General features: G+C 43.3%; 1 protein-coding gene across 6 annotated transcripts in view; it reads left to right on the top strand.

The window, feature by feature from the left end:
• The window catches only part of msi2a (musashi RNA-binding protein 2a), a 362,909-nt gene that overhangs the window by 254,717 nt on the left and 85,574 nt on the right, over nt 1-22,618 (top strand). For all 6 annotated transcript variants that reach the window (XM_017711902.2, XM_017711900.2, XM_017711899.2 and 3 more), the window contains exon 8: nt 17,460-17,542. In XM_017711902.2, the coding sequence (XP_017567391.1) occupies nt 17,460-17,542 (83 nt within the window). The remainder of the gene's footprint in view (nt 1-17,459; nt 17,543-22,618) is intronic.

The raw sequence follows: 22,618 nt of genomic DNA, 5'->3' as shown, positions 1-22,618 counted from the left end.
GTGTGCTTTATTACATTCAACAACTTCATTGTCCATCCATCCATTTTCTAAGCCGCTTCTTCCTCAGGGTCGCTGGGGGTTGCTGGAGCCTATCCCAGCGGTCATCGGGCAGAAGGCAAGATACACCCTGGACAGGTCGCCAGTCCATCGCAGGGCAGAACTTCATTGTATACAACTATATTATACCAAACACCTTGTGTATTGCATGCAGCACATTTACTGTGTGCAGACTTTCAGTACGTCCTGGTCCTGATCTCACTCACCTCAGACGGAAAGACGCTCTGAGTGTTCCGTGTACAGTGAACAGGAGACTCTGTCTGTTGCAAAAATTCTCTTTAAACAAAGTTGAACTAAACTGAGCCGAATCGAATTGATTTGATTCTGTGTAAAGCAGCCGTCAGTCTCTGCCGAGCTCTGTGTGTGTAGTGCTGGAGATTAGTGACTCTGTCTGAGATCTTCCTTATCGCTCAGATCAGTGGCGTGTCTCTCTCCTCCTGCGCACAGCTTATTGACCAGCTCCTGTGGGTCCAGAATGGCCTCGGTGCTTTTAATTGCGCTGCAGAGAGCAGCAGTGTGTTTTTGTGGTGGGTTAAAAGTCAATAGAGCAGAGCAGAAGTGATGTTAATGCGTCCTTATAGAGGCTCTCAGCAGACCAGCTGAGGGAGCCAGTGATGAGACATTTGGGTGTTTTGGCTGTTTTATTTACATTTTTATCATTTTAATTTAAAGTGTAAAATCATTCATGAAAGTGCAGCACTCTGAGCGGTCACTAACAGTGCTGATGTATCGTCCAGCTGGGCTGACCACTCAGTTGCTCTGCAGCGCCAGTAAACAACACGTCCCGTCAGCGTTTCAATACAAATGGGGCTGTTGCTGTCGTTTGTTCTCTATTCGTTTCCTTTTTTCTTTAACTGCTGTTTACTTCTAGAGAACATCAGTGTGTCTGTGCATTTCTCTCTCTCTCTCTCTCTCTCGACTTGAATGTTAGGAGGTATAATATTGCCAAAGCAGTTCAAATTACACAGACAATAGAAATTTAAATAAAACAACATACATTTTTATAAGATCATTAGTCAGTAAATAGAGTTCAGAGAGTTTTTTAACAGGCTTTATTGGTGTGAAGTATAATTAATATTAAGAACTGCCACCAAAGCAGTGAAAGAAATGCTTAATACTAATTACTACCACAATAAACTACTACATATCTTATGTATGTTTGCCTGATGTGTGAGATTTAAATGTATGCTTGTCAATACTGAATAGAGTCAATAAATAAATAAATAAATAAATGAACTACAGACAGACCATGAGAATCAGAGAGACAGACCACTAGAACCAAGAAGAGCAACAGACAGCAAGAACCTGAAAGAGAGACAGACAGACAGACAGTGAAAACCAGAGACAGGCAGACAGTAAGAACCAGGAAGCGAGAAAGACAGACAGAGAGACAATGAGAACCAGAGAGAGAGAGAGAGAGAGAGAGAGAGAGACAAACGGCAAGACATCGAGAGAGAAACAGACAGACAGACAGTGAGAACGAGACAGACAGCAAAAAACAGAAAGATAGACAGACAGGCGCACAGACAGCAAGGCAGACAGTGAGTGCCAGAAAGACAGACAGACAGCGAAAACCAGAAAGACCGACAGCAAAAAAATGAAAGACAGACAGACAACAAAAGAAAAACAGAAAGAGAGGCAGGCAGATAGACAGACAGAACGAGTAAGAGACACAGGGTTGGGAGAGAGCCAAAGAGAGACAAACAGACAGAGGGACAGAGAAAGAGAGTGAGAACCAGAAAGACAGACAGACAGCAAGAACGAGAGAGAGTGAGGGAGTGGGACAGAGGGAGAGAGAGAAGAGGGGATAGTCCAGTGGAGTATGTTTGCTTTACACTGCATGTACACACCATGGAAACCCCCCCTAAACCTCCGACTGCCCCAACCATTGGTCTGCACAGAGGTGTGGCATGTGCTTACGTCTTTTTGATTGGCCCTCGAGGGGGCGGGTGCAGTATAATAAACAGAAGCCTTAACCAGTCTAGGATGATAGAAAGGCCCGTCCCCCAGGGGTCTTGGGGACTGCCTTACCTCTGCTGTGGTGGGGGGTGTTGGGGTGGTCAGTTCTTTCATGGGCTGTTCCTCTACGCTTCCCGCACTGCTGCTGCTGTTCCCCAGCCACTGCTACATCAGCACGTCCCGCGCTCATTATCCAGCCCGCTTTGGCACGAGAGGAGGGAAAGTAGAGCAGAGATCATTAGTGATTTGGTTGAGAATGATTTGTTTTGTTCTACAAGTTGTTCTGCACATCGTGTTTGTAGTGGGAACGAGTTTTTTCCTATTTTTTTCCCTCCTCTACTCCCGTTAGTTTTAACATTTAATGTTGCCATTAATCAAATGTGGCACTCGCTCCTGCGTCGGCAAGACTGGAGCCGTGCGTCTTCTTAAGGAGCGCCACTTCTGTCATGCATCCTTGGCGTTCGTGTGTGATGGTGTGTGTGTGTGTGTGTGTGTGTGTGTGTGTGTGTGTGTGTGTGTGTGTGTACCTGGGCCTGTCGTGCTCGTGAGACAGAACCCCAAGCACAATGTGTGTGAGTCAGCAGGCCTCCGAGCGAGAACATGCTGATGTATGATTTTAGCAGGAGATATGAGCGGTTAGAGGACACACGCTTGCACAACCAAAATAAACACACGGCCCGTTCCAGAGCTGCCAGCCGGGATCTCGGATCCGGCTATAAATATGAAAAGTTCACTGTGCCAGTCTGCAGGGCTGTAGTTTTGGATGTTAAAATAAAAACAAATAAAAAGGGGGTAAAGCGTAGAAATAAGAGTAGCTGACTGATCCATACATCAGTTATGTACTCTTGTTATAATAAAGCAAAACAGCCACAGATAAAGTCGAATAGAATTTTCTGTACAGTTCAATCTTTGAGTTGTCGTTTATGTGGGTTTGATCTGAATTGTTTCATTAAATAAAACATTAAATAAAAAGCGATTCAGATAACTTTAGGAACCAGGAGTTCTTCTGAGTTTTTATAGATAAGGTTGATAATGGCTGTTAGAAAATTAAAATAAAACAAAAAAGGTTTTTTTGGGGACTATTTTGCCAGAGAACTCGTAGAGAGGAGAATTACTGCTTTATAAGGTGTCCTGGGTTTCTCAAACGCTAGATAGCGTTCCCGAACGAGTCAAAAATAAATGGGTTAACATTTGGAGCTTCATCATACCATAAGTACTTTAATTCAAGCCTGTGATATTAATGGAGTTGTTTAGACTGTTAGCTATCTTTTAGCCTGTTAGCTAGCAGACCAGCCTAGTTCTAGTTAAGTTGTCGGCCGCTCATTAAGAAAAAAAACGGGTTCTTCAGTACACTCAGTGGTCCATGTGAGGGACGTGAGTCGAAGATTAATCCTTTAACTGCACAAGTTACTGCACTGTTTTTGTGACGAGGCGCAGTAATACAGTGTTGTTGTGAGGCGGTCATAGTTGTGTGTATGTCTAGTATTTTACAGCTTTAAATGTGGCTACAAGCTAGAAATAGCTTTAATTTACACTTTTACAGAGTTACTGTAAACTGTACATCCTGCTGTGCTTAAACCTCTGGCCAGTTGGGGTCAGTTAGCAGTCATCTCCAGACATTCCTGGGTATTTAAGGACCTGGACACTTCCTGTGGAATCTGTAACATCCAGGACAATACCTTAATCTTTTGTGTGCAGTTCCAAACACTGGTGAACACGCATTTTAGCTCCATGTTTAGCAAAGTTTAAACACTGGTGTGCCACAAGGGCCTCATTTGGGTCCAATTGAGTTTCTCCACTCAGGGAAAAGTGGCTGTACATGTCGGCATACGTACAGGCACAGAGGCTGTATGCCTTGAGTCCCATGTACGTCGCTCGCTCTGTTAGAAGAAGAAAAAAGGTCTTCAAAGTACATATTCCTCCCATTGGCCTCCCTTATGCACTTACGTAAGTGCTTTGAAAGAGCCGGGAGAGGACATTAGCAAGTGGAAGCGTTTAGGCTCATTTATAACTCCCCAGTGAGAGATGTGGGAGTTGAAGCTTTCAAATGGAGGCTGACAGTTTGAACATAAAGTTTAACTGTGCTAACTTTCGCTCGCTTATACTCCACCCCCCAGCTCCCCCCCAACCTCCTCTGTTGGCTCATGGAAATGGGAAACTTTCTTAAACATCTCTTGGAGACTCTTGATTGGTTCTGGTTTAAGGACATTAAACTGCCACCAGCGCAATCTGCTTTTAAAGCAAAGGTCAATTGACATTTCATCAATTTAGCATTTAGCATTTTTTACTTTTGGGGGGAGAAGGGAATGGGTTTGAGTCGGAGAAGCTGTCTGAGTAAGAGACAGAGACAAAGGAAAGAGAGAGGTACCGCGGTGTGTGGAGACACAGGCTTCTAGCGCCTGGCTAATAAGTGTGAGATACAGCGCAGTCATCCACGACGCTCCGGCTAACGGGCGCTAACACCTATTACCAGCCGCGCAATTGGAAAATCGGCGTGTTGTGGTAAAAGCCGATTGTTTAAGGTCGAGGGGAAGTTGGAGAGAGAGCGAGAGAGAGAGGAGAAAAGAAAGTGAAAGGTGGTGTTGGCGCCGCGGAGCCCCGGGCTGTGGGGGCTGGGGGGGAAGAGTGGGAGAGGGGATGACACACAATCCGTTCCTAATAACACTAAGATGGCGGCCGGTTCTGCCATCTGTCCTGCTAGAGTGGCTCCAGAGGAGGCCGTGACGCGGGTAAGAAAGCGAGGCCAGGATCAGCAGAGACAAAACAGGTGGTTGGGGTCAGTAAATTTGTGGTTTTACTGATGTGACCGATCGATTTTAGCGGTCATTGCCTTTTTTTGTACTGTAAGTGCTTCTATGATCATCCATAACATTAAATATACCTCATTTTTACACTGATTGTCCACTTTATCAGCTCCACTTACTGTATAGGAGAACTTTGTAGTTCTACAATTACAGACTGTAGTCTATCTTTTGCTCTGTAAACCTCCCCACCTGTTCTTCAATGGTCAGGATCCTAACAGGACCACCACAGAGCAGGTACTATTTGGGTGGTGGATCATTCTCAGCATTCTCTGCACTAGTGTGAGTGGATCAGATGCAGCAGTGCTGAAGGACTTTTTAAACATTGTGTCCACTCACTGTCCACTCTATTAGACAGTCCTACCTTGTCAGTCCACCTTGTGATGTAAAGTCAGAGACTCATCTGCTGCTGCAGATTTTGTGTTGGTCATCCTCTAGTCCTTCATCAGTGGTCACAGGACGCTGTTGGCTGGATATTTCTGGTTGGTGGACTTTTCTAAGTCCAGCAGCGACACTGAGGTGTTTAAAAGCTCCAGCAGCACTGCTGTGTCTGATCCACTCATACCAGCACAGCACACACTAACACACCACCACCACATCAGTGTTACAGTGCTGAGAGGGGTCCGCCACCCAAATAATACCTGTTCTGTGGTGGTCTTGTGGGGGTCCTGACCACTGAAGAAAGGGGTAAAAGGGGGCTAACAAAGTATGCAGAGATACAAATGGACAGTCTATAATTGTAGAAATACACACATATATCTGTGGAACTTACCTTATATATGTATGGTAAGTGGAGCTGATAAAGTGGACAATGAGTGTAGACACACGGAGGTCTTTTAATGTTATGTCTGGTTGGTGGATGTTGGATTGAATGTGTGTGGTTTGCCAGCACTATAATAAGCTTCTTGGAGTTGACTTGAAAGCATGTCCATTCAGCAGCAACCTTAGCGATGCCCCCAAGCGTTTTTTTCCAGTCATACAAGACCAAGCTCCTCTACTTGAATGGGGAGAGACATATAAACTCCAAACTGAAAGCTTGGCTAACCTTTGAAATCACTTGTAAAATCTAAGAATCACATAAATAGTTTGATAATAATAACGCACAGAAAATGCCTTTTTTCATGTTGTTGTCTTTACCAACAAGGTAACTGACTCTAACGTAAAACCGAGGCCATTTTCAGCATTATTTCAAGTCTCCCCTTAAAATGTCATGTCTGCTAGCTTTAGCAACAGCATCATGTTTATGATGCTAGCATGGCAGCAGTGGGAGTGTATCTGGCATTCTCAGAGAGGTCATCCTGCAATACGATGCATTAAAAATCCTTTGAATAGGTTCACAACATCAGGGTAAATGCCATGATGTCATCAAAGGTCATTCCGGGAACAATGAGCAAAGAAATCTTCGATAGGAATGTGCCTTGCCTCCGCTAGGCTAGCCTCAGTATGCTAATTAGCTGGCTAAGCAAACTTTGTAATTCAGACGATTTTTTGAAAGCTCAGTGTGTAGAATACAGAAAGCTCGTTGAATAGTTGCCCTGCCTGGTTTAAGTGTGGAGCACTGCCCTTCTTTTTGTTGTTGCTAGTTGTGTAGCCCTTAGTTTGCTAACTAGTAAGCTAGCAGAATAAAGTAGCTAAGTATTCTGTTGTTAGCATAAACCCCATCTCTGATCACGCTGTTAATACTGTTCCACTAAAACTCTTTGACTACACATTGACCTTGCTTTGCTCTTCATTAAACTGGAATTTGTAGATGTCTGAATCTAGGCGGAACATTTTGACGGCTGTCGGCAAATGCGAGAAGAACAGTATGTTAGAACTGAGGTAAACTGTTTTATGATTTTATGGCTTTTGAACAAAATGAAATTTTGATATTTTTGCACAAATTTATTGGACCCTTGTCAAAATCGCTCGAGCAGCTGAGGTCAGTTGTGAGATTAGCTCAGATTCGCTAGTGCTAGCAGCTGAGGTCACTTTAGCTGCATTTTCCTTGGTTGGAAGCTAGCATGCTACAGGGCAAACTGATTATTCCCACAAAGAAAAGCTGCGTGTTAGACGAGAAAACACTTTCAAAGTGCGTATTCAGTCCCTTCTTATGAGCTCGCTTAAGTGCAAGGACATTAGCAGGTGCCCATTTATAACAAGCCTGTGACCAGACAGCGAGATCTGGGCGTCAGATGGGATGGAGATGGGGTTGAGTTTCACTGTGACCCTATCCCCCTACCCCACGCCAGGAAACTATCTAGATTCAGTGAGTGGGGGGTCCAAGAAATAAGGCTTTTAGCTGGGAGGAGAAACTGGGACTAGAGAGAGAAGACATAGCAAAAGGCCAGTGTGTGTCTTTTGTTTTTTTTTTTTTGTGGGGGGGGTATGGGGGGGGGTTACACTGTGTAGCTTATTCCCCTTCTGCTTCAGCACTAACTCTCCATCAATAACTGTAACAGAGACGTCAGCCTCCATATCTGCTAGATCCCTCAACATCTGCCGTAGTGGGGCCGGCTGTGGGAGCTGGGAGAATAGCAGATGAAAGATTTGCGTGCGTATGTTTTCTGCTGAGTGTGTGTGTGTTAGTGTGTGGACTCCAGAGGGTTTTTCATAAAGCAGGAATGTCTCAGAAGGCTGGAGAACTTAAAATGAAAATGCGCCTCACCTCTCTTCCTATTGGACAGACATTTTGGCCCAAAACTACCATTTACTAGTCATTTACCCTGTCATGTAATATTCTGTAGCACAACAATATATTCCTCAGCTTCTTCAGTTTGACAGAATTCAACATTTTACTTTGCTTTCATGCTTTCATTCAATACCTAGCATGCATTATTCAAATACATCACACTACCACTGGGAATCCCAGTGGTGTCAACCGGTCCACAAGCTGAGCAGCTGAGCTATAGGTCAATAAATACAACCAAGATAGCTTTAAGTGTAACTCATACCTCAAACGTTGAACAATGTCGTCAAGAAAACAGTGGGTGTGTTTACATTGCAGTTAATAATCTGATAAATTCAGATTTTGTCAGTAATCAGATCAAAGCGCTTACATGCACTTGAGTAGTCAGAAGCTCTGGGTCTGCGCGAGTCAGACAGTAATCGGATTTCTGCTGTGCAACCACCCAATAAACGCACAGAAGAAGACGTGACGTAAACAGAACGTAAAACTCAAATTTCATGCCACAGCTTTTTTAAAAAACACTGTGCCGCTTCACATGAAAACGTGAAAAATATGAATATTTAGATCCTTCGTTTCGTCAGTCATGTATTCAGTTTCAGCGTCATAATAAAAGTTAACCAACAATATATTGTGCAACCCTGATTCATAATAATTAATAACTGAATATCTAACAAGGCAAACAAGTGTATAATGATGAGCATAATGATGTAAAACTGCCCCAGGTGTCTATGATAGCCTGTATGACTTGTATATGCTGTGAGACTGTATTGTAGTCTTTAGGCCTCTGAGTGTGTATGTGCAGAGGTCACTCTGTCTGTGAGGCAGCCATCCCAGTGCTGCCCCCATGAGGTCAGCAGACATACTGCACCATGGCATTGAATCTGACCTTGTGCAGCCATGTGAACACTTGTATGTGCTTTCGTGCACACACTGCGACAGCGGGACTCTCTGGTGGCAAAGACAGGTGTGTGTTAACCCCATTCTCAGACTGTGTGTCTCCCTCCTCCCAAGCATCAGCGTGACAAATGACTCCTGACGGCTGATTTGTTGGTTGTCAAAAGTGGCACATGTGCCAGAGATAAGAGAGCACCTTTCTACAAGCCCACATTTAGCTTTATATCTTGTCCAGACATGGGGTAATATATATTTCTAACATACCACCCGTCATTTATCCAGTCAAAACGGCCATTAAGGACAAGCTATTCATTTTTCAGGAGCTACTTCTGAGGAGATATAGAGAAATATTCCTTTAAAAGACCTGGTAGACCGTTAAAACCGTGCCCATCACAGCATGATATGACTAAAGGAGATGGGCCTGAGGAGATATAAGATAATCAACTTATTGTCATGATTGATCTATGGACTATAAGTGTCTGACTGCCCAAAATAAAGTAATTTCACACTTGCAACCAACATTTACACTTACAAAGAAGGGCAGAGTCAAAAGAAAGTCAGTGAAATATAGGAGTTTCCACACCTGGAGTTCATAAGATATAAATATAGAGAAAATGGGACCCCTAGCAAAGACCTGGTAGACACAAACACTGTCATCTTAGAGAGAAAATCAAGCTCTACTCTGCATCCACAGCCATCCTTCCACTGTGAGAAGACAACTCAGTGCTGTGAGTCTGAAAGGATATGTAGCAGTCAAGAAGCTCTTACTGAGAAAAGGCATTTACAATAGAACGCTGAGTGTCTTTACGTGCACTTAATAATTAATAAATGCGATTACTGAGAATCAGAAAATACAAAAAACCTTCTAAGACTGAATTTTGGAGGCGTGTCTGCTGATTTCTTTGAAAAACTGAAAGTGAGTGTCCTGGAAATAATGGAAGCTGTGATAAAGGTAAAGAGTAGACACGTACTGAAAAAATGTGATATTATGTTTAGTTGTTGAGGCTTCTGTAATTTGTTATCACTGAAAATCACTGGAAAATGAATGATTTGTTTTTAAGAGCCATTTTGGCAGTAGATGAAGGATGTCTATTGCACAGAGCTATATGCGTTGATATGTTTTAAACTTTTTTTTTAGACCAATGGAAAACACCAGCTGTCTTTTACAATGTGTGAACACTTTATCACAAAATGCTTCAACAAAAGTTTTTAAATTACAGTAACAGATGTTAAATCAGGAACATTTTTCATTCTCCTGTGGAGTTGCCGCTTGGAGACTCCACGCTTTCTTATGATAGCATTGATACAAAGCTGCCTATAGGATTCAGGATTTTCTAATCCTTAACTTAGTTGTAATGTTAACCTCAAGATCCATAAAAATGAGACGTTGAGCTTTGTTCAGCTAAAACTGGCTGCACCCCTCGCTACAGTTATGTCCGTAGTTCAGTCCTGCCATTCCAGGACCCCCGCTCCCTCACCCGCCAGCCGTGTACTTGTAATCTAACTGTGCTGGCACTGCTGGCCGTTCTCCACTACGGCCGCTGTTGATTCACACTTGCGGAGCTGGAGGTGTGTTTGAATGAAGGCGAACAGTCTGAACGGAGCTGCTGCGCCTCTGAGCTCACGCTTATTCTCAGCTTCTCATTAGTGCCCCCCTTAAAGCAGGCTGATAAGAGCTGTGTAAAAGAGCTCCTGACCGCAGCAGACCCTTTTCTCACTGTTAACAGCCCCAATCATCTCCACTAACAACAATAAACAAGGGAAAGAAAAGATGATCTTTTTTGGAGCTGGATGAAAAAGAAACAGTCAGCAGAGATGAGCAGAGGAGAGGAAAATGGTGAAGGGGAGAGAGAGAGAGAGAGAGTGAGAGAGAGAGAGAGAGCGCAGATCAGAGCTTTCAGAACGTCTAAATGTGCTGGTGGCCATAATAATAATAATAGTGCTAATAATAATAGTAATAATAATAATGCCACATATATTCTTTAAAAACTATGAAGCCTTAAAATGAACCATTTGCTATTGAAGTACTTCAGTTAAGATGAGCCTCTAAAAATATACTATCATGCTCAAACTACTAAAACACTCTACTGATCCCACAGGAAGAAACATATAGACATCACATCACAGTGTGAGTGAGTGCTGTTTCAGGACAGGATCGTTACACTGTATAACACTCATTCTTTTTCCCCTTATTAACTACATTAGCCTCAAAACTAAAGAAGTGAACTGCAGACACCAAGCCTGCGTTGGCTGATTGATTACAGTTGGGATAAACAGGGAGGGGGAGTCGGGGTTTGAGTACACATGTATTCCTTCAGTCTGGATTTATAGAGCTTATGTTTGTAATATTCAGAGGAACACTGTAGCGCTATAGTGTGAAGCAGACGTTGGCGGCAGTGAGAGAGGAGGACAGCCCACTTTACTGACTGTTTAACACTGCTGCACCAGATGCCTGTGTGTGTGTGTGTGTGTGTGTGTGTGTGTGTGTGTGTGTGTGTGTGTGTGTGTGTGTGTGTGTGTGAGAGAGAGAGAGAGAAATATTCACACACTCTGACGTAGATTGAAGTCTCGTATGCAGCCGTTGTGCATTTTCTCACCATGGTGTAACACCCTGTAAAATTGAGCCCTATACACACACTCACTCACATGCGCACACACACACACACAAACACACACACTCTCAGACACTCTCACAGGACAGACTGAGTAACGTCTAGACTCTCATTAACAAACTGAAAGTCCTGTGCTCCACACACACAGATGTTTGTTTTTGACCTTGTCAGGACAGGGGTCATATATATGTATCATGTATCATATATATGTATAATCTCTCCCTCACTCTAATCCATAGGGTTTAATATGATGTCGGCCCACCCCTAGTAGCTATAACAGCTTCAACTCTTTTGGGAAGGCTTTCCACAAGGGTTAGGAGCGTGTTTATGGGAATTTTTGACCGTTCTTCCAGAAGCGCATTTGTGAGGTCAGACACTAATGTTGGACGAGAAGGTCTGGCTCACAGTCTCCGCTCAAAGTCATCTCAAAGGTGTTCTATCGGGTTGAGGTCAGGACTCTGAGCAGGCCAGTCAAGTTCTTCCCCACCAAACTCGCTCATCCATGTCTTTATGGACCTGCTTTGTGCAGTGGTGTGCAGTCATGTTGGAACAGGAAGGGGCCGTCCCCAAACTTTTCCCCAAAGTTGGGAGCATGAAATTGTCCAAAACCTCTTGGTGCTGAAGCATTAAGAGTTCCTTTCACTGGAACTAAGGGGCTGAGCCCAACTCCTGATAAACAACCCCACACCATAATCCCCCCTCCCCCAAACTTTACTCTTGGTACAGTGCGGTCAGACAAGTACCGTCTCCTGGCAGCTGGCAAACCCAGACTACTCCATCGGATTGCTAGATGGAGAAGGGAGATTCGTCACTCCAGAGAACACGTCTCCTCTGCTCTAGAGTCCAGTGGTGGCGCTTTACACCACTGCATTCAGCACTTTGCATTGTGCTTGGTGATGTAAGGCTTGGATGCAGCTGCTCGGCCATGGAAACCCATTCCATAAAAAGCATACTATGCTGTTCTTGAGCTGATCTGAAGGCCACATGAAGTTTGGAGGTCTGTAGTGATTGACTCTACAGAAAGTTGGTGACCTCTGCGCACTATGCCCCTCAGCATCTGCTGACCCCGCTATGTCATTTTACGTGGCCGACCACTTTGTGGCTGAGTTGCTGCTGTTCCCAATTGTCGCTTCCACTTTGTTATAATACCACTGACAGTTGACTGTGGAATATTTAGTACTGAGGAAATTTCATGACTGGACTTGCACAGGTGGTGTCCGATCACAGTACCACTCTGGAATTCACTGAGCTCCTGAGAGCGACCCATTCTTTTACTAATGTCTATAGAAGCAGTCTGCAGGCCTAGGGGCTTGTTTTATACACCTGTGGCCATGGAAGTGATTGGAACAACTGAATTCAATGATTTGGATGGGTGAGTGAATACTTTTGGAAGTATAGTGTGTGTGTGTGTGTGTGTGTGTGTGTGTGTGTGTGTGTGTGTGTGTGTGTGTGTGGAGTGCACAGTGTGGTCATGGTTGTTTGTTTATGTTCTCTTATCAACCCCGCTGTCTTTTATCTCCCCCTATCCGCGCTCTGTGTGAGCGTATGAGTGTGTGAAGGGTCCGGGGCCATTTCTCTTCCCGCTGCTCCTATCTGCCACACTTGACCCCTGACCCCACTTATCTCTTTGCCTGGGGTGGCGGCGGGTGCAGGGGTTGGAGGTGAGCTCTATGTGTAGATCTTGGCTGCTGTTGGTCTTTTATCTATTAGCAGCTGAGATTAGGGCTGGGCCGGGGAGGCCCAGCACGCGGACTGTTTAAGTGGTGAGTGCGGCTCACAGGAGAGAAGCAGGTGTGTGTCAGGCTGAGAGTGAAACAGTGAGCATTTGTACGATTTGGGCAAGCAGAACTGGACAGTACTGAACTGATTGGGAAGTGCTAATTCCTCAAACTTCGCTATGGTCTACGTTCGTCATTCTGATGTGTAATATTCAGTAACTACACACAAAATAAAGCAGATTAATTTCTGACTAAATTACTAATGAATTGATTTATAAATGCACTATTATGGTTCACTTAAAGGAGAGAGGAATGGAAGTCGACTATACAGCTATACCGATACTAAGAGTTCAAAGGAAAACTCCACCAAGTTTTCATATATTCTCCAAAATTAAACGGTTCAGATGTAAACAGAGTCATTCAGAGCGGTTTGGTGCGAAATGCTGTGTTCTAGAGAAACGTACAGAGTTAGAGTTGTTCACAATGGTGGTGATAGGAACCAGACGTCCACCTCTAAAAGCTCCCTCACAGAAAGTTATTACATGAAATGTTGTCAATATTCTGCCTGATGTCTTATACATCATGTTATGATTTGGACTTAAAATGTATTTTAATCCATTACTATCAACATTATATATAAAAGACACATGTAGGTTCACTGGTACTTTTGGACAGTAAATAAATGGCTGGATTTGTGTTATAGACATGGCGACGCCTGGTTCCTATCACTACTACTGTAAACAGTTCTGAGTCATTAGTATTAGTAGTTTCTTTAGAACAAAGCATTTCACACTGTTAATGACTCTTGTTTTCATCTAAACAACTGAATTATACCGACATATTTGAAGAATCAGTGGAATTTCCCTCTTAAGTAGGCTAACAAAAGGCCTGTCTGAAGTTAAATTAAGATCACATTGTGTCCGCGCTGTTTACACTATTCAGAAACTGCCTCTATAAAGACGCTCGCATTCCACTCATGTGGCCAAATTCAGCTCACATACTGACTCTCTTTCATCGACTAGAAGGAAGCAGCATGAGCAGGTTTCCAGTAACACATCTGCAGTGGAAATGGTCTTGATTCCGCTCTGTTGCTGATTTGATGGTAAACGCTGCAGTTCTGAAGCAGATCCTGACCGTCTGATCTCTGCAAACAGGCTCATCAAAGTGCATGATTTAGCAGGTGGGAGTGTTTGCAACGTGTAAAGAACTCGCGGTTTGGCACTGTATTCTCAGACCACTGTTCATGGCCTATAAATAATGCACAGTGCCAGTCAAAAGTTTGGGTACCGCTAACTGAATGTGCTGAAGACTTCCTGATCTAAAGGATCACAGAAAAAAAATGCTTGGATTCTTGTTTCTTGGATAAATGTGAATGTATTTCCATAGCAAAAAAAAAAAAGTCAGAGCAAAAAAGTCACCCTTCATTTTTTTATTTTGCATTACAAATAGGCGTTCATTTTTATTCATTTTTCAGCATTGTCTGTTGCCTATTACATCATATGTAAATTTTATGATGAATGGATCAAAAGAAATGGCCCAAAAATACTTGGAAAAAATGTTGGTTTACTCTTATGATTGCTCCTATTTTTTTCTGACACTGACAAATGAATAACACCGAATAATGAATAATATAGAGAATAACAGTGAACGATTCAAAATTGAGTAAACGAAAGGGTGGTCTCGGACCACTTTTGAACTGTATTCATTTTAAATACCTGCTTAACAAGGGCTAATTTGAATAACCAGTTTTAACAAGCATTTACGTTTGTTTTGATACCTGATTACTGTAAAACAGGGAGCAGCACTTTTACTGTCCTGTTGTGGCACAGCAGAATGAGATGTTTAGGTAAAAATAAAATAATCCCCCTTCACAGTAAAATTAAGCTCTGCTGATCATTCAACACAGTTTTAATAATAAATGGTCTGAAACGCTGGAGTTAATGTAGAACCAGAGCCGGTTTGTGAGGAGCCTGGCCACTTCCTATTCCTCCCGTTATATTAAAAACAGGACAGCTAATCAGCAGAGTGCGCCCGTGAGTGAGTCCTCAATGAATGGGAGTAAATGGAGCTCAACAGCTAAAAACGAAAAGTTAAAATAGTTTCTAATCACTGGCCTAGAACCTTTCTTTCATTTTTGAAAGTAGAAGGATGTATTTCACTAAAAAGCAAAGAAAACTCACCTATATATTTCCATTTTTCTACAGCAAATGGGTTTTGTGCAGCAGGAGGCGGGCTTTACTGTTAGAGCGGGATGATTGGCGAGCAGAGCAGCTCATTGGCTGTTTGCGCTCACTGACGTCATGGACCTGCATGAGGCACAGTTTTATAACTCCTATAGCTCGAGTTCAAAAGCTCTTAAAAATATAACAGCAGAGTTAACATTTTTATTATATTCTTTGTTCAAGAAATTATTGCATTTAAGTATTTATAAACTGATTTTGCTCAAATGCTCCATATCAACCCATTCATTTTGGACTCACTCGGGAGCGCCCTCTAGCGTTTGAGAAACCCGGAAGACATTGCGGAGTAAAGATAATTCTTCTCTCTACATGTTCACTGGTAGAAATGCTTAATTCACCCTTTAACCCTGAATATCAGCATGGTCACCATAGCAACAGTCAACAATCTCGCCTAGCTAGTAGAACATTTAGAACATTAGAAAATTTCACTTTTTACGTTTAGAATCACTCAGCTGGTTTCCTGATATGTTTAATCTGCAAAGAGAGTAAAAGTCACAAAGCTGAAGGTTGAAGAAGTTCACCAGCTTCTCATCCAAATTTTCATGTTCCACCTTAAATACTGCAACAGTTAGTCATCTACATTCTGGCACCTCAAGCACCACATAACGTGGAACTGGAAAATTTCAACAAGAAGTTGGTGAATGAGAAGCTGACTTCAGCCTTGTAGAACCTCAAATGTTGAGTGACATTTTAAAAGGAACCGTTCTACTTTTGCAAAATCTTTCCTGCCAGAGATGCGAGAAAAGTGACTATAGCTGAGCTAAAGTACGTCTGCATTTTCATTTACATTACATTTTTAGCCTATACTAGAACATTAGACATGTTTACCACCAAGATGGTAAAACTTTACCTCAATAAAATTGACAAACTGTTGTGGCTCTCAAGGTGGTTTGATTTTTGCTGAAACTTGATAAAATGTCCCTTCTCAACACTTGGGTTGCCGACTCCTGCTCTAAAATATGAAAAAAACTAAGGAAAACCCATGAGTAGGCGTGGCTAAACTTTTGACTGGTACCATACAGGTGTAGATCCGCTGAGCCGCCTGTCAGCAGAAACCTCCTACTTCAGCCGTCACCTTGCGCATCTTTCCTTTGTATGTGTGTCACTCGTCTCCATAACACAGCTGCTCTTGAATATAGAGATGATGTTTATGATGATGAAGTGCGTGTGAGCGCGCGCGCATTAGCAGGTGCTGCCATACTTGCCGGCCGGAATAAACAAGTGGCGGACGAGCTCCCGGCCATTCATCTGGACTTGTTTTGCTTTGTGTTCCCGCAGTAAGGCCGCTATTAACGCCCAGCGGTAGCAAATAATTTCCCCCTTTTTGAGGCACCACCATACAGAGTCGCTTTTTGTGCATCTCCAGCAGAATCGAACGCATCTCTTTCTTGGTCGGGAGGAAAGGGTTAAGCTTTTATTTCATAAATATGGAGGCAGAGGGGGGGAGAAAGAAGTCCCACGGTCAGCGACACGTTTCAGATATGGGCGAGTGGCGCATTACCATAAAAACGAGAGCTTGTTATACAGTGAAATTTCAATGAAGGGAACACAAAATGCGTTTAATGAAATTCAGATGCCAGCGACCGGGTCCCCATGAATCTCATTAAAGGGGCCTTTGTGCTGTTTTCCCATCTCCTCTGCTCTTTGTGGAGGAGCCTCTCTGCTGTTTCTAATAATGTCAGAGATTTTCATCATTGGTCCCCGTTTCAAAAAGACAATGTCTGCTCGGCCCATGTTTAAGGCTGTGATGGTTTTTGGCCTTCGAATTCGGAGACAATCCCGATACTTCTCCAGATTCGCTGCTGATAAGTCTCCATTGTGATTTGCAGGAGTTCATCCTGCTGCTCTTTTTACTTACTGAAGTTTTCAAAGTGGCCAACACAGCACTTATACACCACTTTTCTCCTCTGTTTCTCTCTGTCTGGACTAGATGTACATACGAGCACTGTGCCGAATGTATCCTGAATTTATCCTGACGCAAATTCATGCCTGGTTTATGCCACGAGTTTCTCAAACATTGGTAAATCGAGGGGAATACAGCCACATGTGCAATATCTCCACCAATTTCTTACATGTTTTGTTGGTAAATCTTGATATTAAAAAAAGTAATGTTATAAGTAAGCATAATTAAAAAATATATATAATTCTACAGTAAACTGGGATGAGCATTCCCAGCCAGCATCCTCCCATTTATCCCTCTATAGAGTTTAGAAGCAAAAATGTTTCTCTTCTTTAAATTTCCACCAAGTGATGATGGGAAATAATCTCAAAAAATCAAGCTGCAGTCTAGACCTGATCCCCAGTCTCTGCGAAACTAAAAACTCTGTGGCATTGTCTTTAGATGTGAGACGGTGTCAGACGTTAGTCGTTGAAAAGCCTGTTAGCCTATGGTTAGCATTAGGCAAGTTCAAAGACATTCAGATGCTTCTCCAAACTTGTCGCTGATACCAGTAAATTCAGTGTACTAGCTGCACTCCCTCACCACTTTTCTCTCCTCTGTGTCTCTGCAGGCTTTGGCTTCGTAACTTTCGAGAATGAAGACGTGGTAGAGAAAGTCTGTGAAATTCATTTCCATGAAATCAATAATAAAATGGTAAGTGTTCTTCACTTTTCAATTTCCACAGACGTGTTTGCGGGATTAATATTTGATTTCCTGTTTAGCGCAGCGCTAATAGCATCCACTCGTCGGAGGTGGGATGTGTTTGTGTGTCTGTGGGTGCAAATGGCAGAGTGCGGGCGTGGCGGTGTGTATGCGCTGTCCAGGGAGCGTGAAATTGTGCGTGTGTGTGTGACTGAGTGGTTCCTGTCAGGTAACTGAAGGCAGACAGAAACTTGTCCCTCCTTCCCTCTCTTTGTAAATCCCTCCATCTTAGTTGGCAGAGAACGAGCGAGAGATGGACATGGCAGCGGCTCACTTCATTAAAGAGGGATTATCGCCTTCCCAAGCCCAGTAATGACCAGTCTCGGCCCCTAGCCGCCCCACTGTCTCAGAGCTGGACAGTGAGACAGGTCGGCCATTATCTGAGAACAGGTGGAACTAGATTAGAAATAGCGAGTTTGGACAGTTCAGGGCTGAAATGATTAGTCAGCAATACTTCAGCAATACAGTGTTAGCTATGAAAAAATGTCAATGTGGATTTTAATTTAATTAATTAATTAATTTATTTATTTATCTTGATCCACCATTAAGACGTTCCCAGTTCCTACCACTAGCAATGTGGAAAGTTGTTGTGAGCTAGCATATGTTCCTCCTTGACATATTAAGTCAGCCACATCTTTTCAAGCTGCCTCTCATCCGACAGCTCCATAAATGTAAGGAGAACGCTAACTGCTAATGCTTTTACTCCAGCTAACAGACGCCCTCATAGACTAGCATCACACTGAATGATGGGAAGAGGGAGGACCATCCTTGGCACTGAGAGAGATCAAGGTCAATTATGATCGCTTGGATCCCAGCCTTGAATGGCTGTGGCATTACCAGGGGTCAACTCATGATCTCCCAACAAGAGGGCCAACACGTTAGAACACGGTTACAGCAGAGCCAGTTTATGGAGAACATGTCCACTTCCTAGTTCTCCCATTAGACTAAAAACAAAGCTAGGAATGCTGGAGGGCACCTACAAATGAGTTCTCACTGAATAAGGAATATAAATTGGCAGTTAAACAGCAAAACTCCTTAAATTTTGAAAGCCTAACCTAAAGATAATGTTATGGGAATTTTCCAACTGCAAAGATAGTTTTGGGAAGTAGGACTTTTTTGGATTTTTTTGGTGAGTTGATAATGTTACGATGTGACAGAAGCCCAGATGCTAGCGGATGAGAGGTTAGACGGTTTATTCGTCTACCTAGCAGCCAAGGCAACAAAAAGGGGCAAAACAAAAAGGAGTAGTCCAAGTTCAGTCCAAATGTCCAATAACAAATCCAAACAACCAGCAAAAATACCAAAAAGGGAAAGGCAACAGACGTAGTCAAAAACACGAATCCAAAAAAGGTCAAAATCACGGAAAAACGAGAGAGAACAAGGAGAGTACGCTCAGTAAGTTTCAGAGAAAACAATACCTCGCACTGCCTGATTGTCAAGCCCAGGCTTTGTTACTCTGTGCTCTAATGAGACACAGGTGACATCAGTTAAAAGTCTGGGGACTGTGAGCGCTGATAGCTGCGCGAGCCTGAATCCGGAGTCACAGGATCTCCCAGCGTATTCTGGGAGTTGGAGTTCAGTTGATGAGTCCTATGCATGACAGATAAATATTTTATGCTATCTTGTGTTGAGAAAACGAGTACTTTTGTTTTAAAAGGCTTAAGCATTTAACAGTTCTCCTCACTAGAAATTTTCTGATTGCGATAGGAATCAGGAACTTAGTGTCAGGAAATGTAGGAGGCAGTGTTGTTGTTTTGTTGCACCATGAAAGAAGAAACTGCTTGTCACACAGGTGATTGTTTGAATGAAGGATGTGGAAAATGTGAACAGAACTGAAGGCGTAATAGTTGCATTAGCTGATTAATCAAATAAAAGTCGATTGGATTATCAATCTCAAATAATTGCTATTTGTGTCCCTAGAACACTTGGCATTCTAAAGCTAGTTGTTAGCACCTGTAAGTAATAATGGGAAGGTGATTGGATGGGTAAAAGGGCAGGAGAGCAGAATGTGTACAGTACCAGTAATAAGTTTAAAACCTATTATTTCCTTTTTTTTTTTACCATTTTCCAAATTTTGCAGTAACACTGAAGGCACCCAAACTATGAAATATCAGATATGGAATGATCAAAAGTGTCAAACAATCCAAACTAGCCTCTGATTTGCATTCTTAGTAGCCCCCTGCTTTGTCTTCATGAACCTTTGCCCACTCTTTGCGTTCTCTGAAGCAGCTTTATTAACTAGCCACCTGGGAGGCTTTTCCAACAGGACTGCAGAAACCCCACATATGCTGAGCACTTCTTGGTGAGTGACGCATTTCAAAAAATATTTTTTACATTTATTTGGAAATAAATTTGCTCACTGGACAAGAGTTTCACTGTTTATATTTGTCTTAGAAATGCGTTTAAGGCTTTAGATTAAAATGTTTCAAGATTATGAAAAACACATTCAGTCGGGTGTACTACTAACCGTGCCCATGGTTCTTTGGGGGAGAGGTTGTAGAGATTGCTTAGGCCCATAGCAGGACTCTGGGGGGGTATCCCCTTCATGCTCAGAGTCTTTTGATTGACAGGGGCTACGGAGCGTAAAGCAGTTGGCTGGAGAATGTAAACGTGTCCCACAAAGCAATCAATGTCCATCCTTGGGACGACAAGGAAGATCTTAGTGAGTGGTGGGTTTTGGGTATCAGGATCAGCAAATCTTTGCCGTCCACACACAGACATTCCTTTGTCACAGACTGGCCGTTCCCAGCTGGGACACAGACAGAAGATCTGCCCCCCCACCCGGTTCACGGGAGCAAGACAGTGCAATCGATTTTTATATGATATTGCATCAGACACTTTCATCACCCTGGGAAGGGTGTGCCAAAGCTAGAATGCCATCACTTTCTTTCCCCCCTCCCTTCGCCAGCTCACCAGCCAGTTTGTGCCATCTATCGGCTGGCCACCTCGGAGTTACATGCATCATTAATGGAAAAAAGCGAAGGGTAAAAAAAAGTAGAGGCCATATGTTAAAATGGTACAGGTAGACTTTTGGTGCAGGTAGATATATGCAGCAGGTCTTCTCTCTTGGTGCAGGGCACTTCAAAATATGAAAAGACTCTCAAGTGTGCAACAACGGTCAAGTTGAGGCTTGGCGGTGATTTCCTGTTTTCTCCTCCACTCCCCGCCCTTTTTTTTTTTGCTATTCATTTCCAGCTGAAACCCCTCGTTCTCTTGCCAGCGAGATCAAAGCCAGGCTCAGAAGCATCATCTGCTAGCAGCCTCTTTCCTTATTTGACTTGCTAATTTGCCACCATCATCCTCATCGTTATGACGACTATTATTATGATTATTTTTGTAAACCTTGACTCGGGCCTTCACTCGGGCTATTTTGGAAGCTGCATTCCCCCCACCCCTTGTTTTTCGTGCCTGTTCTTTTTTTCCTCTTATTTTTGCAGTAGCCATCTGTTGTGGTAACCCTTTCAGCTATAAGCCAAGTGCCCCTGTACCTCCAAACCCAGACAGACCTGGGAGGGATTCCAGCGCAGCAGGAAACTGAGAGAGGGAAAGGGAGTGAGCAAGAGAGAGAAGCACAGAAGAGGCGAAAGGAGAAAGGAGGGGGGAACTTTCCTGCTGCCGGCCGCCTTTGATTTCCACTCTGGGCACACGACAGCCCATAAAACATTCAGCAGCCTCTTCCCCCCAACCTGAAGCTGCGGTTTGGTTAAAGTAGCCCCACGCTGGCCCCACACTGGCCCACTGCCGGCCTGACACATCTCTGACATCTGGGGGAAGCGGAGAGGAGTGGAAAGAGGGAAGAATGGAAGGACGGATGAGAGGACAGGGAGGGAAAGGAAGATTTGCCAGCAGTTTCAGGTTAAAAGGTGAGGGAGGATGAGAGGACAAGAATTCTAGGGCAGTGCAAATTTGAGAAGAGGCTTCTAGATGAAACAGGCTTGTCTGTCTGAAACCATAGCCAAGAAAGCATTCTACACCAACCACCCCCCTCCTCCACTTATCAAGATGGGAACTTTGAAGTGGACAAGTACGAATGAATCATCCTCAGATTGACCCTTTAACATTGTATTGCAGTGTCCATTAACAGTGCTTTAGGCCAAAGACTCCCAGTCCAGCCTACATTTTTATTCCCAACTCACCTATTCAAGAGGCTAGAGAACAGAATCAAAATTCAAACTGACCAGGTTTCCATGAGAACTGAAGTGGTGAGCTCTGTTTGAAGGCACACTCTGTCATCTTTTAGCGTTATAATGTCATCACTGACATCCAGTGAGAAATATACGGCATTACAAATCAAAAGTTATCTAGCAGTAAACGGTCACTGTGGTCTGCAAATACATACCCAAAGCAACATATAATAGCTTTCCGGGCATTAAAAATACTGCAAAATGACTCACTGGTGACATCCACTACGCGAAAAGGCAGGATGCACAACGATCTTTCATCTGGGGAAACTTGTCAAAAACCTTTCTCTCAAAGACCACCAACCCATGAATGGATTCTAGTGATACCATAACAAGGGCAGGCAAGGAAAGGAGAAGAGTGTTTTTAGCTACACTCACAGTTAGCCATGTTTTTCCCTTGAACCTCTTCTGACTGAAGGAGCGGTTTTTGCCCTTTCTAGACTGAGTGACATCACAGCGGCATCTGGTGTGCACTGGTGTAGAGACACCACTGTATACAATGGTTCCAACTCTTTGTTTGTACAGCTGGTGGGTTACAGTGGCGGCTCTTGAGGGGAACTGGACATTTTACTGTTGCTAAATTTGCTACTTGTTGTTTTATCCATTTTTCTCTCATAAGAACAGTCCAGTGTAGTCTTCCAAAGATGCTGACGATATCACATACAGTCGTATACAGTATACAGTCGTGGATTCTGTCTCAGCAACACACAGTGCACTGCAGCTGGACTTAAACCTGTGCGGATGACCTTTCATGCATCATAGGTATCACACAGTGTGCTACAGAATCTGACCAAGAGTGTCATTGTCTTGAACAGTGTAACATGAAGTTAGCCTATAAGACTGCTGT

Source organism: Pygocentrus nattereri, chromosome 18 (assembly GCF_015220715.1).
Source record: "Pygocentrus nattereri isolate fPygNat1 chromosome 18, fPygNat1.pri, whole genome shotgun sequence".
NCBI lineage: Eukaryota > Metazoa > Chordata > Actinopteri > Characiformes > Serrasalmidae > Pygocentrus > Pygocentrus nattereri.
Note: the sequence above shows the minus strand (reverse complement) of the source record. Positions and strands in the feature narration are given on the sequence as shown.